The following is a 14,194-nucleotide window of genomic DNA, read 5'->3' on the forward strand; positions in this document are numbered from 1 at the left end:
AGTAGAAAAAATAGGTTCATACAAAAAATTTTAGTAAAATTACTTACTCTTTCTGTGAATGTTGTTGTGATTGTTGAATTTCTTCGCAAATGTAGACATTTGAAGGAATTTAGCAATATTTTGAAGCAATTTCGTAGTATTTTGAAGCAATTTCGTAGTATTTTGAAGCAATTTTGGTTCATATTTTCTGGTTTTGATGAGAGAGAAAGTCTAGAGAAATGAAGAAGAAGGTTTTAGAGAGAATGGTGGGTAGTTACAATAGGTTAGTGGATTATGGGATGTGGGTAACATGATAAACGCATCGTTTAGAGGGGGGTATAGGTATCCCTACCTACACTAGGGTCTAGTGTATACCAATTACTAAGATAATTAGCATGGACTTCCCTATAAATCGGCATTCTAGTTTGGACTATGATACTCCGTAATAATCTCAAAAGAAAAGACTTGAAAGCCCAACAACCAAAAACTGATTCCACTTTCCACTCACTTTTAAATAATTGGTTGGATTACTCAATTCCAGTACTTGTGTTAAACCCCTCTCACTCTCTCTCTCCTCGCTTCTTTACGTCCGCCATTTTTCTCACCTAAAACTTTCATTTTTTGGGTTTATCTAAGGTCAGAGTTCAACAGTATTAAGGTAATTCCGAATTTTTATTTCAATTTGATTAATTTCCTTATTATAAGTTGTACTTAGCTTCATTTCAATGTATTATACGGAGTATCCTTAATTTTTTTGGCTGAAATCATCAAAGTTTTGATTTTTAAGCAATTTCTAGCATTACCCAGGTTAGATTTTAGGATGACATTTCTGTTTTCTTTTCAATTTGGACCCAATGAAAGCCTAGTTTTCTTAATTAAAGAATTTTATTTTTTTTTTAGCAATTTTTATCATATCCTAGAATAAAATTGCTATTTAATTTGTTTGTTTTAAATTTATGATGTAACCCTTTTGACTTTAACACCCATTTAATGTTGCTTATTGCTCTTTGATTGTTGTTGTTTCATGTGTGAATTCGTTCAACCTAGAGTAAATTGTTGTTCTTGGCATATTATTACCACCTACCAAACGAGCCGTTAGTTTTAGTCCAAATTCGAGCTAAGAAATTAATGGTTAATTAATTATAGTTTTTCAGGTGGAATATTTGTAGTAGTAAATGATAACGAAGTTTTATCATTGTTGTTTTTGTAATTTGGTTCTCATTGATAAATTTCTTGCCATAATTACAGTGTTTGTACCCATGTCTTTACCTAATTTTCTCTTGTGCTATACAGCTATAATAGTCAGCAAAGATGCAAGCTGCTCTTGTCGTTCCGAATGTGGGTTCAAACTTTGCTGCTCCCTGCATTTCAAAACGATTAGCTCCGAATGCTCGTAGCTATCGGCCTTTGAAATGTGTCTCTACACTCTCAAGTCCAGCAGCCGAACCACAGACAGTTGTTACATCAGAATCCACAGGGGGGAAGCTCAACAAGTACAGCTCTCGCATTACTGAACCTAAGTCTCAAGGTGCCTCGCAAGCTGTGCTTTATGGAGTGGGGTTGTCAGAAGATGATATGAGCAAACCTCAGATTGGTATTTCATCGGTTTGGTATGAAGGTAATACTTGCAATATGCACCTGTTAGAGCTAGCAGAAGCAGTGAAAGAGGGAGTCCAAGAGGCCGGGATGATTGGCTTTAGGTTCAACACTATTGGTGTTAGTGATGCTATCTCGATGGGTACTAGAGGCATGTGTTACAGTTTGCAATCACGGGATTTGATTGCTGACAGTATTGAGACGGTTATGTCTGCTCAATGGTATGATGGAAACATCTCTATCCCTGGATGTGATAAAAATGTAAGTATTGCTTCTTGTGGTCATCAACTTGTCTATGGTGATCGAGATTAGTATCTTCCTTTCATGCTGAGTTACATTATCAAGTGTATTGTCATCTGTGGGATTTAAAACATAAGGGTTGTTATAATGGATAACCTAAAAATTTTGAATAGTGACTTACTTTGAAGTTGTAATTTGTGAATAATTCATTCGTGTGTTGATTATTTGTTTCTGTGATGCATAAAATTGAAATTAGAGCACTTGATACATATATGTTGCTCAAAATTTTATGTAAATGAGAACCGATGAATCATTTTATTTGGTAATGTGACACATGAGATAAATGTTTAATGCAAAATGTTGACTCTCATTTGAATTTAAAATTTTGAAGGTGTTCAGTATCCAATTTCTAAAATTGGGTCCCTGTATCCTGTTGTTTGCTAAATATATTATTGCTTCTTTGAGGCTGAAACAAGTACTTTGTATTTATATAAAATGCTATCTCGAGTTTGGTTAAGTATGCTGTAGCCTGTAAGTTGGGCCACTGCCTATACGTTGTTGATGATTGTGCTGTTTACAGATGCCGGGTACAATCATGGCTATGGGACGCCTTAATAGGCCAGGCATCATGGTCTATGGTGGTACGATCAAGGTCAGGATTGGAGATTGGAAACTTTGTATTGCTCATCTTTCTTTGCCACTCTGTAAAACCATATTTTATTTATTATTTAATTTTGGTTTGCAGCCTGGTCATTTTCAAGGTAATACATTGGACATTGTTAATGCGTTCCAGGTATGTAGCTAATTTTCCTTGTGACCTTCGTTTCCTTGAATTTGAATTTTATCTTCTTTAGTAAATGTGCTGGATTTTAAGGATTCCTTGTCACCTTAATGCACAACTATCATGCTGTCAATTTATCTTTCCTTGTATTTCTACTTTGAATGAATGGCAGCGTTTTGCTAGAAATGCATGCTATAACTCTTTAACTCTACTACTTAAGCAGCTCATTTGAGATTTTCATGCTGTAGTATTATTTAGAATATGTTTGGGGGACTATTATTGATGATAAATGTTTTGTGTTAAATTTGTAATTTGTTGCTGAACTAAAGCAATTACCTTTAAGTGCATATGTGCAATTTTTCATTTTTTTTGTGACTCTTCTGTAGTGTTATGGGGAATTCGTTAGCGGGTCTATTAATGATGAACAAAGAATGAATGTCATCCGTAATTCCTGTCCTGGAGCAGGAGCTTGTGGTGGTATGTATACTGCAAATACCATGGCATCAGCTATCGAGGCCATGGGAATGTCTATTCCTTACAGGTATTGTATTTACGTTATAGAGTTGAGATTTTGTTCTTTCTTGAGTTATAATTCCCCCTTCTCTTTTTAAGCTCGTCAACACCAGCTGAAGACCCTTTGAAACTAGATGAATGCCGTCTTGCTGGAAAATATCTCCTTGAACTGCTTAAAATGGACTTAAAGCCACGAGACATAATAACTGAGAAATCTCTGCGGAATGCAATGGTTGTGGTGATGGCCCTTGGTGGGTCGACCAATGCTGTCTTGCATCTAATTGCTATTGCCAGGTGAGAGATGCTGCTGTGTAATTTCTGTAGCCTGCTTGAAATTGGTGCCTAATAGGCCTCTTGTGTCTTTGTAGGTCCGTTGGTGTAGACTTAACTCTTGATGACTTTCAGAAGATAAGCGATCAGGTTCCATTCCTTGCAGACCTTAAGCCAAGTGGAAAGTATGTCATGGAAGACTTACATAAGGTACATTTGAGCTCCCTTACCTTGACCAAACTTTAAATTTTGACTTTTGTAGCCAAATGATAATTTCCTTACTTGGGCTATTAGGTGAGCTTTTGTTTTGTTTTCAGTATTGTAGCTTATACTTCTTCTGATGGATCTTTATAGGTTGGTGGCACACCTGCAGTGATTCGCTACCTTCTTGAGCTAGGATTTCTAGATGGGGACTGCATCACTGGTAATTCTTCCTGCACCCTTGGACATGCTTTTGCTTCAAGTCATTTGCTTTTGTTAATCTTTTATCTTAAAAGTCATGACCTTTTGTGTTTCTTGTTTGTCTAGTTACCGGGAAAACATTGGCAGAGAATGCCAAACTCTTCCCAGCCTTGGCTGAAGGTCAGGTATGATGCATATCTTCCATGCTAGTATTCACTATTCGTGTAAAAACTTTTATTCTTTAGTTTTTCTTATTAATAAATTTATTAATCTGTTTGTTAATATGTTTCAGCAAATAATACGGTCATTGTCAAACCCCATTAAGGAAACGGGGCATATACAGATATTGTATGGTAATCTTGCTCCAGAGGGCTCTGTAGCAAAAATTACTGGAAAGGAAGGACTATATTTTTCTGGTAATTTCCCTTCTAGCCAAGCACTTTTTGGATTATTATAAATGTCACGGCCTTCTTATTTTAGAACTATGTGAAGTTGTGAACAAACAGGGTTTTCCTAATTTTTTTCTCACCAGATCTATTAATGCAACTGAGAAACTTCTTATCATATAAACTTTCAGGTCCAGCCCTTGTTTTTGAAGGAGAGGAAGCTATGATAACTGCTATTTCAGAAGACCCTCAGAGTTTCAAGGTACTTTTTGTGCAATAGTTGGTTCATTCACAGTGACTGAACGATCGAAATATTTCATATTTTTTTTTTTTGAGGGGATCGAAATATTTCATATGTATTTGCTGCTTACTTATTAATTTAAACATTTTTCAGGGTAAAGTAGTAGTCATTAGAGGAGAAGGGCCAAAAGGTGGACCTGGCATGCCTGAAATGTTGACACCTACTAGTGCTATAATGGGTGCAGGACTGGGGAAGGTATTTTGATCTGATCTGTATGCTTGCATTGTGCCTGAAATAATGTAATCTTGATCTCACTCTTCCCAACCTCCTTAGAAGCTTTGGTTTATTAATGTTAATGTTGGCATTCTGCTAGGCATAATCTCACTGTTTATTCTTTATCCTAAACGGACTCTCACAGCCTTTGGTTACCGGCATCAGCAAGTTTTATATCACTTTATTTCTGGGTCAGCTCATCATAACTGATAGTAGTGTAACCCTTCACATATCTTGTTAGATGTATATGATTTCATCCCAGATGCTCACCTGATTAATTAACATCATTGACATATACAAAATACACATGATATGATGACATCTTTTGTAAAAGAAGGAAGAGATTTTACTTTCCAATTTCCCTTTTAAACACTCACTTCATTGAGTATTCCTTTGATGGGAAATGAGGTTGGGATTCTTGGGAATGGGAAATGATTTCCTAACTTAACTTATTTCCCATGTTTATTAGAGAGGAATGGGAAATGATAGTGGAATTGCGAATGGGAAATGAAGACCTCATTTCTCACTGTATTATTACGCAAGGAGAGGCAGGTGTTGAGGATGGGAATTGGGAGAAGAGTAAATTGGCTTCATTGCTATATTAAGGGAAGAGGAGAAGAATATGTAACGATGTATTTAAAAATTGGTGTTTATTCCCTACTTTTTCTATCAATCCACCAGACAAGAAATTGTCAATTAATTTATGAATTCCCAAATATCAATTTCCAATCCCTATCCCACTCCCACTCTCTATTCCCCAATTCCCATCCCACATACCAATTGCCCTGTCAGGGTCAGTCCAACATTCATGTAGCTTCTGTGTCTACTACGTAGTTATTTTACTTACAAAAGTATGTATTTAATCTTTTGTGGCCTTTAGTACTTGTAATTCTCTATGTATTTGATAAAGGAAAATATAAAGTATATAGCAAGCACTACTGCTACCAGTTTTGAAGGAAAAGGGATTTTCGTATAAAATGCCAAAAGCTATGTTAACCTGACTCTTTGTTTTGCCTCAAGTACCCCTATTAGATCCTTCCTCTCTGAGACCTGAGTTGACACTTATTTCCGGACAGAGAACAGAAAACATGGATTTATTTTATTTTATTTTATTTTTTAATTAATTTATTTATTTATCTGAGTGACACTTGGACAGGTTCACGGTACTCGTGTCTAACACTAATACTCAGGTTTGAGTAATGTAATCCAAAAGAACAAAAGGGTGTACTATTGTTAGTATTGTATCTATATAGTTGAAAAATCAGATTTTTTCTTGAATCAATGCTTAACATTACCATGCTTTGGATTGTTGCAGGATGTGGCTCTACTTACTGATGGAAGGTTTTCAGGAGGCTCACATGGATTTGTTATCGGTCATGTTTGCCCTGAAGCACAAGTATGCACAATTCTTCATCTTTCAGCGTTTACTCTTTCTTTTAATAATATTTTCAACTTAGGCCTTGATGGGTGTGGTTTAATAACTGCAAAGTTCTAGATAAAACAATATGGAAGGATCTTGAACTATTCTACTTTTCGGAATGTTTAGGAGGGTGGACCAATAGGTCTGGTACAGAATGGAGACATCATCACGATTGACGTAGGGAAAAAGATCATGGATGTTCAGCTGACAGACAAGGAGATGGAGGAGCGAAAGAAAAAGTGGACTGCACCTGCATACAAAGCTAACAGGGGAGTACTGTACAAGGTATCATCTTGCATTTCCTTGTACCCTTCTAACAAAGTCCACACTCATGTAATTTTGCTGACAGTTGTGTTCCTTCATTTTCAGTATATCAAGAATGTGCAGTCAGCTTCAAGGGGCTGTGTAACTGATGAGTAGCCAGATGAGAAAGCACTGATTTAATCCAAAGCGAAAACAACTCGCATTCTTGATTCTAGTGTGGGATTTTGAAAATTCCCACAGATGTTTGTAGGCTTGAGCATTTTGTTTATCGGGTGTAGTTTTAGTGCTTGTAATCTAGTCTCTTGTGCGTTTTATGAGGTCTAGTATTCGTTGAACAGAAACGCTGAGCAACTCAGCATTTTGGAGGAGAAAGGGGTTATTGATTGAAATTATGCCTATGCTAAAGTTGCTGGGCAAAAATAAATTCACCGAAGTTTTTGCATGTTTTTAAGTCCAAGTTTTTGCATGTTCTATGTCCTAGTGCGTTTCTACTTCAACTTTCACCATTAGTTGAATACTAGTATCATTTATTCTTTAGAGCAACAGGGATGTTTAATAATCAAGGGGATAAGTTTATCAAAATTTGCAACATGTCTTGGAATTACAAGAGTAATAGTGTTTCTCTAGGCTTTCACTTACACCTCTGGCTTACCACATAATAAGCTCATGTTTGAAATTAAAATTGTCACGTCATGTTCTATTCACCAAATAAGTTTAGATAAGGGTTAACAAGGGATGTAAAGGTACATTCAAGTAAAGATGACATTGGGTTGGATCAGCCCAAGGCTTGGCATGGTCCATTACATGGCACGTTACTGCCACCTTTATTTGGGAGAAACACGATAAGGTGCGACATAATTTGGCATAAAAAAATGCGCTAGAATAAATGTAATTTTGCTTAGGCACGTAAGCCTTAGCAAGGTGCGACACGATGGTGTCTTGGCTTGGGCCGTACATACACAGGCCAAACATTTAAAAAGTTCGGCCTGAAACGACATGACACAAAACTCATGGACCGGGGTTACTAACCCCAAAGCACGTGGCCCTGACACGAGGCACAATTAGACACAGTCTAGAGCTATCTTGACGTTCAAGTGAGTTCCATAACGATTAAATAAATTCAATAAGTGGTAACTCGTAAGAGAAATCAAGTGAATAAACTGCTCCTAACAAATACTCGTATCACTCTAATTTAATTGTCACACCAATCTTTGAATTTTTTTTTTTTTTTTTTTTTTTTTTTTCAATTCAACTTTTACACGACAAATTGATATCAAATTATCAACCGCCCAACACAGAAAATCCAGCAGTACGGCAATAGCATTTCAACTGTCAGCAAGTTTGGAGAGAGGTTGCGCGCAAAACCCTTGCTAAAAACACATTCTCTCTTTGCCTGCTGTTCTTCCCAATCAGCGCCGCTCCAAATTTATTCCCCAGGTTTTTTCTTCTTTAGCCTTAATTTCTCTTTAAATTTAATTATTTATTTATAGTGAATGATACACTAAGTTACAACCGTTTTCTGAGCTTGTTGATCGATAAAATCAATTATCACTATCATGTTTGCAAGATTGAATACTAAATAGCAGTGATAAGGAGCATGCACAACAAGTGTTTGATAAAAGTCCCCTTTGAATTTGCTCTGTTTTTCTGAGTTACAACCTTGTTAAATGATGCACCTATCTGTCTTAAAACTTGGAATTTGACTAAAGGTGATATCTTTTTCTTTTTCCTTCAAATTAATTGAGTATAAGTACAAATTCTGAGATGGGTTTTCCATGTTAGTGACAGCAAGCTGAAAGATGAACTGTGGGGGTTTCAAGTTATTTTATGGAATTATAATTTTGGCGTATAGAGACCTACAAAGGAGATATTGTAGGCAAGATTTAATCCGAAGTCCCCGTATTATCTCCAAAACCTTACCAACTAAGCTAACTGACATCCAAATAACGGTAGAAAATATGATTAACTATAAGCTAAACTTATGGAGGAAATTCTGACTTGGAGTACTGGGGGATAACAAAATGATTGAGGACAATTAGGGTGTTTTCGCAGAAAGTCTTGATATTTGAACATCTAGAAGTCGCTACATGATATCTTTCTGGCATTTCTTAGAATTGAATATTCAGTGTATTTTATATGTCGAGGACCTCCAATTCTAAATTCTAGTTGTTTGTTTGGTTTGATTAAAAGAACTGTGTGTTATTATGTGGTATTTCACTCATGTGCTTCTTTTTTAAGGCCCTTAATTTGGAGGGGAAAAATTTACACCATATATGATACATCCACTTTCAAGCTGACATAGAAATTCATCCATATAAGCTGTGAATGAAATGTTATCCTGAAATTGGTCCAACCTTAGTTCCTAAATTTCATTCTATATTTTGCTAGTGCATGTTATATGAATTAGTTAGTGACAAAGAAGAAGTCCTCTCTTTTCCTTCCTTACTAAGCTCTATGAGGATGGATCAAAAGGTCCTAGTCTAGCCGTCTAGGCAATTCTTACTGCTTCTTGGTTGGACTTGTGCACTTGTAAGTTGTAACAATCATCTAGTAGTCTTTTGTATATCATTGTGATGTACTCTAGAAGTATATAATTTTAGTAGATTTATCGGCACCAAAAAAATGTTTTCTATTACATACTTGAAAAGTTGAAAGCATAGAAACAGAAGTTGATAATGCTGGTGATAATTATTAACATACTTTTATTTATGCCAGGAAGATTTAAAATGCTGCCACCTCGTTTGAAGAAAAGTGTCATAGACAATCCAAAAAAGCTTGCTAATTTGATTGATCTAGTAAATCTCCCATCAACTCTGCGGGAGTTTGTTGGTCAATCGCAGATTTCTCGCTTGGGGTGCTTCATGCGAGTTTGGTCTTACATCAAGACAAATAAACTCCAGGTTACACTAAATGGTTCCTCTTTAATATTTATTTCTGATGATCTAGGGGATTTGTTTTCACAAATTTAAATGTTTGCTGTTATCAGAATATTTTAAAATCATTTATGGTTAGATCCTGTTTAGTCAGAAGATATTATTTGTAAATAATTTAACATTTACAGTGTATTGCCTCACTTTCAGCTGCTTTTTCTGTGGAAGTTTAGCCTCAAAAATTTCTGTACTTATGTGGAGCAGATTTTAGGCTTTAGGCTTTAGACCCATGGAAATTAAATCCAAGCTTCTTCATTTTTATTTTTCATGGATATTTTATTGGAGCTAGCTAGACTATGTGGTTGGAACTTGGAAGTGATAAAAAAGAAATTCATATTGCCTTCTAGATATTCAATTAATAGTTTCTGCTATACTTTCAGTCCATTTGGTACAAGGTCATAGATTGAGGTGATTTCAATGAGTCTGTGTTTTGTTTTTTGTTTTTAACTTTACTGCTTTTCATTTCCAAGTATGCAACTTTACTGCTTTTCATTTCCAAGTATGTTATTTTCTTCATTAATTCTCATTCCCTACTCTAAAGGTATTACCAAATGGTAGTGAAAATTTAGGAAGAAAAACACATGCTTGGGAGTGGAGATACAGTATCATAAACATATCAATAGGACATTCCATGGAAAAGTATGCTCAAGTAATCATTACCTCTCATTTAACTTGTACCAAATATACAATTTGTATACTTTTAGTGTGACCTTGTCTCATACTCTCATGCTTTGGAACCTCTTTCATCTTACCTTATATATTAAGGAATCTTAGATATGTTGCCTAGTTTTATTCTGTTAAATGAACTGATGAAGGGAATAAATAGAAAGGAGGGGAGCAAATATGTAACAACAGTTCCTGTCCTCCAATTATCATAGTACATTTGATTCTTGACACATTGTTTGCCTTGATGCTGACAAGAAGTGTGTCTATGCAGGATCCACAAAACAAAAATTTTGTCATTTGTGATGATAAATTGAAGAGTATTTTGCTTGGAAAATCAAAGGTGGATTTAGCTGAGCTTCCTTCCTTGATCAAATTGCATTTTCCCAAGGAGCCGAAGTGATGTTCACCCTGCAGTTAAGGTTCATGCCATCCTTTGCTTATTGTTGCAATACTCTATCATAAGTAGGCTCTTGTTTTTCTGCTTTACATTCTGTTAACTGCATATGAAAGTTCTTGCGAACCTGCAATCAACATGAATATCTCATAAATCAATAGAATAAGTAGAACTTATTTAATCATTTTGCTTGTCAAAGTTGGGAAGCGTGGGAATGAAATAGGAGGCATCTCTCTCTTCATTTTTTTTTTCCAATAAGATTCTGTGTCAGGATCTTAGACAATGAATTAACAAGACTATGTACTCCAAGGAGTAAGGATTAAGGTGCCTGATGAAAATTGTGTTATACAGTCATACTATGATGTAATGTGGTATGCATATGATGCCTCATTGCATTGTAGGAGGGGATCATATACCTTGTTGTCAATTATAGAAACTTGGTTGACCATTTCTTCATCAGATGAGCAGCTACAAGACCATTTGTTCTTTCAGTGGGATGGAAAGCATCCCAAAATACATATTTATCAGCATCTCTACATGTGAATGGGTTGAGTTGATCACACATATAACCCATCTCAAGATATCCAGTGGCACAACATCCTACATCTGCATTGTCAAATCCTGAAAATAAGAAATTAAGCATCCATATGCATTAATTACTTGAATGTGCTGCCACAAATATAGATTACAAAAGGAAGAGTGAAAGGTTGTATTAAGTTGAGTTTTGCAGTTATAAAGTACTCCCTCTGTCCAAAAATGTAGTGCCTGTTTTATTTTGCATAATCTTCAAGACATACATTTGTCCATCAATGCCTTTAATTAAGTATTAATAGAAATTATAAACTTTATATTATAAAACTACAAATTGACATACATTTGTCCATTACATCTTTTTGTGCTTCGTATAGATTGATGAGAATTTTCAGTTAAATTTTTTGAAGTTTGACCATGAAAATTGTATTAGGCACTACAATATGGATGGAGAGTAGTAAGATAATTCTTTAGAATTGTAATAGCAAATAAATAATAACTACTCGTATTTGTATTCTCCTGTTAAAAATAAAATTTGTAATAAAACAGTTGTAAACAGAGTTACATTTTATTAACTCACTCCAAGAATTGACTTACAGTCTTACAGTATATATAAGGCCTGATAAGGGTATTTTCTTGCAAGTTTACTTAAAAAGAAAGGTTATAAATTCATGTTTGGTTTAAACTGAAAAGTAATTTTTGTATGTAAGTGCAAGATGTTTTCATGAAAAATGTGAGCCATGAAGCTTAAAATTTAATGCATTATGTTGTGCTGTATATGATTTTAAGGATTTAACTGCCCAATGGTTGAGTCTAAAGCCAGCTAGCAGTTGCAAAACGTTAGTTGAAAAGGTAAATAGCATGATGTTTCATGTGACTGGAAATGTTTGTTGCATTTCTTCACCCTTTTCAGGCTAGACCCTTTCAGTTTTAAGTGAAAATATCTTACCGAAAGAAGATGGATTTTGAATCATCTCTAAGAGAATGTCGTAAGGGTTTGATAACAATAGCTGTATCCCTTTCAGCTCTGTGTTTAGCCTGTCGACCAAATTTGCCAATTTCATATTAAATTCTCTAGCTACCTGGTTGTATTCTTCTATGCATTGACGCTTAAACATGATGTTTCTGGTTCTTTCCAATGGCAAACATCCCATTGGAGGTAGGCCACCCAGAGATATTCTACGAGCTCCAAGATTATATAGATCTTTGATGAAGTCACTAGCAATCCCAATGAGGAAGTTTTGGTACTCTTCAATACTAAATTCCAATCGTCTTTTATGGCGTGCATAGTAGTTCTCTAAGAAATCATTGGTTCCGATACTTATTAGGTATACTGCTTCTTCAAGAATTGTGTTAGCTCTGTCATCACCAAGATAGTCCCTCAGCTGCTGCTGGTATTGCTTATAATACTCCACTTCCTTCCATAGTGGGAGAACAGACTGCATGTTATAATTATGCACAATATGTTAGCTTTTTTTTATACATTCATCCTTATATAGGTACGACTTGAACTCTTGGAGCTAGAACACCAAATTTAAGCACATTAAGAAGGTTCAACACTTTATGAATCAAGAATTTGTAGCGATAGTAGAATGTTTGCATTTTCTTTGGAAGTTAGAAGACTTACTAGTGTATCAGACGTAGCATTATCATACCCTGTTCCTGCTGATGCAAAACAAACTCCTGTAGCAAAATCATCTATTTTGTAATTAGGATTCAAGAATGCAGGGACTACTGGTTTCAGCCCAAATGCCTCAGATATGAAATCTGATGGAAGACGACCATTGGAGAACCTCCCAGTGGGTTCGCCTCCGAAAAAATCACGACCATATGGCTCAAAGTTGCTCCTCAAAATTGTGGAGAGCTCATTGTTGTTCCCTGTATCAACAGAGGAATCCCCAAAGACAATGACCGCCGGAATTTCAGCATCAATGGCTAGGAAGTATTGTAGTAGTTTAACAAAGAGAAGCCAAAAGGTAGCCTTGTGTATCATGTGGGTTTAGTCCTATGTGCACTCTTTTCAATGTTAAAACGCTGGATCTGCTGGGGTTAGACTCTGCTTATTGAAAATTGAAATAGGCTAATGCTAAAAGAATTTCCCTGCTCTTTTTTTGTATTTTTATTTTTCTTTCCTTTGATGAAAAGATGGTAGAAGAAAAAGCCCAATAAGAGGGAATTCTTGAAATTTGTCGGTGTAGTTTGTTATTAGAGGGAATTGACTTATGTTGTGACTTGTGGTAGTTAAAAAGGAGTAGTTTTGCTTCCTGTTATTGTTTACAGATGGGTGCATTAGGTTCAGATTATATACTTTGACAGTTATACGAGCACGCGTCGTTGGAGTTATTATAACTGATCGATATAACCTATGACGCGGGAAATAATTGATACTCTGTATTTAATACTTCATATGTATTACCATTACTTAATAGCTAATCTTCCTCATGTATAACTTACCATGCTTTCATCATTATAATTTCTTGTTCTGCTAAATGCATGTACTGTCAATTGTGTATTGAAGAGCATTTATCTTTCATCAGAAAGAAGTTCTCTGATTACTGTCAGAAATGAGAAGTTCAGATACAGAAAGGTTGATAGAAGAAAAGGCAGTGGAAACTGTTATAGGCTAAGCTAAACTTTAACGGTTAAAACCCCTTTGTATGTCCTCATTGCTATCACAGTTCAAGAAATGCATGATAACCATTTGTATTTCCGTTTAACGTGCATTATTTTTGTGATTAAATGCACCTTCACATTTTCACTAAACTGTTACATTGTGGTCTTGTGGATACAGATGAGGACGAAGACGTTGGTGCTGGTGCATGCTGCTTCCATGTCTGCTGGTTAATGATTCGACGTCAGAGTGATCAATGACATGTATTTAATATATATAGCATAGTTGTTAGCGAATATGCAGCATATCATAAATTGAAGGTTCATACACTTTTTTGTTACATCTCTGGGATTTAAGCAACTCTTCTTTTGTTTAGGAAAATCTTTGAGTACACACATACTTCTTATATTCAAAATATAATAAGAGCAATCTTGTTAAAAGTTCGTATAAATGAATTTATTTCTCCAACATATTGTGTTTTTAAGTTGTGGTCGTAGCAAACTTGTGGGTTAACCATTATTAACATTATCGAATTGAAATTTCAATTAAATAGTAAAATGATTAACCAAAATTGTAGATACGGTCTCAATTTAACGATTTGTCAAGTTAAACTTCTAACGGGTAACCGAACCTGAATTTAGATTAAAAACCATAAGGGCGGGATAGGTTGCTCTTACGGTTACAATAGGATAAGTTG

At 35.4% G+C, this 14,194-nt stretch overlaps 2 protein-coding genes across 2 annotated transcripts; one reads left to right on the top strand and one right to left on the bottom strand.

Annotated features, from left to right (window-relative positions):
* Window positions 1–482: 482 nt before the first annotated feature.
* Window positions 483–6,812, top strand: LOC145627399 (dihydroxy-acid dehydratase, chloroplastic-like). The gene is made up of 15 exons (XM_081679792.1): window positions 483–637; window positions 1,273–1,836; window positions 2,396–2,467; window positions 2,561–2,608; window positions 2,983–3,137; window positions 3,209–3,403; window positions 3,478–3,589; window positions 3,734–3,803; window positions 3,908–3,966; window positions 4,074–4,197; window positions 4,359–4,429; window positions 4,562–4,663; window positions 5,997–6,077; window positions 6,228–6,386; window positions 6,471–6,812. The coding sequence occupies exons 2-15, from the start codon at window positions 1,291–1,293 to the stop codon at window positions 6,519–6,521; spliced, it is 1,845 nt and encodes a 614-aa protein (XP_081535918.1). The 5' UTR covers window positions 483–637; window positions 1,273–1,290; the 3' UTR covers window positions 6,522–6,812.
* Window positions 6,813–10,392: 3,580 nt separating this feature from the next.
* Window positions 10,393–13,671, bottom strand: LOC145627400 (GDSL esterase/lipase At4g26790-like). The gene is made up of 3 exons (XM_081679793.1): window positions 12,514–13,671; window positions 11,836–12,325; window positions 10,393–10,976 (listed from the first exon to the last, which is right to left on the bottom strand). The coding sequence occupies exons 1-3, from the start codon at window positions 12,877–12,879 to the stop codon at window positions 10,783–10,785; spliced, it is 1,050 nt and encodes a 349-aa protein (XP_081535919.1). The 5' UTR covers window positions 12,880–13,671; the 3' UTR covers window positions 10,393–10,782.
* Window positions 13,672–14,194: the final 523 nt, after the last annotated feature.

Source organism: Chenopodium album, chromosome 4, assembly GCF_948465745.1.
Source record: "Chenopodium album chromosome 4, dcCheAlbu1.1, whole genome shotgun sequence".
NCBI lineage: Eukaryota > Viridiplantae > Streptophyta > Magnoliopsida > Caryophyllales > Amaranthaceae > Chenopodium > Chenopodium album.

Bases quoted from the DNA above. Each gene is read 5' to 3' on its own strand.
- LOC145627399 (XM_081679792.1), top strand. From the start codon at position 1,291: ATGCAAGCTGCTCTTGTCGTTCCGAATGTGGGTTCAAACTTTGCTGCT. The intron at 1,837-2,395 runs GTAAGTATTGCT...TGCTGTTTACAG, and splicing joins TCCCTGGATGTGATAAAAAT to ATGCCGGGTACAATCATGGC. The intron at 4,198-4,358 runs GTAATTTCCCTT...ATAAACTTTCAG, and splicing joins GGAAGGACTATATTTTTCTG to GTCCAGCCCTTGTTTTTGAA.
- LOC145627400 (XM_081679793.1), bottom strand. From the start codon at position 12,879: ATGATACACAAGGCTACCTTTTGGCTTCTCTTTGTTAAACTACTACAA. The intron at 12,326-12,513 runs GTAAGTCTTCTA...TATAACATGCAG, and splicing joins ATGCTACGTCTGATACACTA to TCTGTTCTCCCACTATGGAA. The intron at 10,977-11,835 runs GTAAGATATTTT...TCTTATTTTCAG, and splicing joins TCAAAATCCATCTTCTTTCG to GATTTGACAATGCAGATGTA.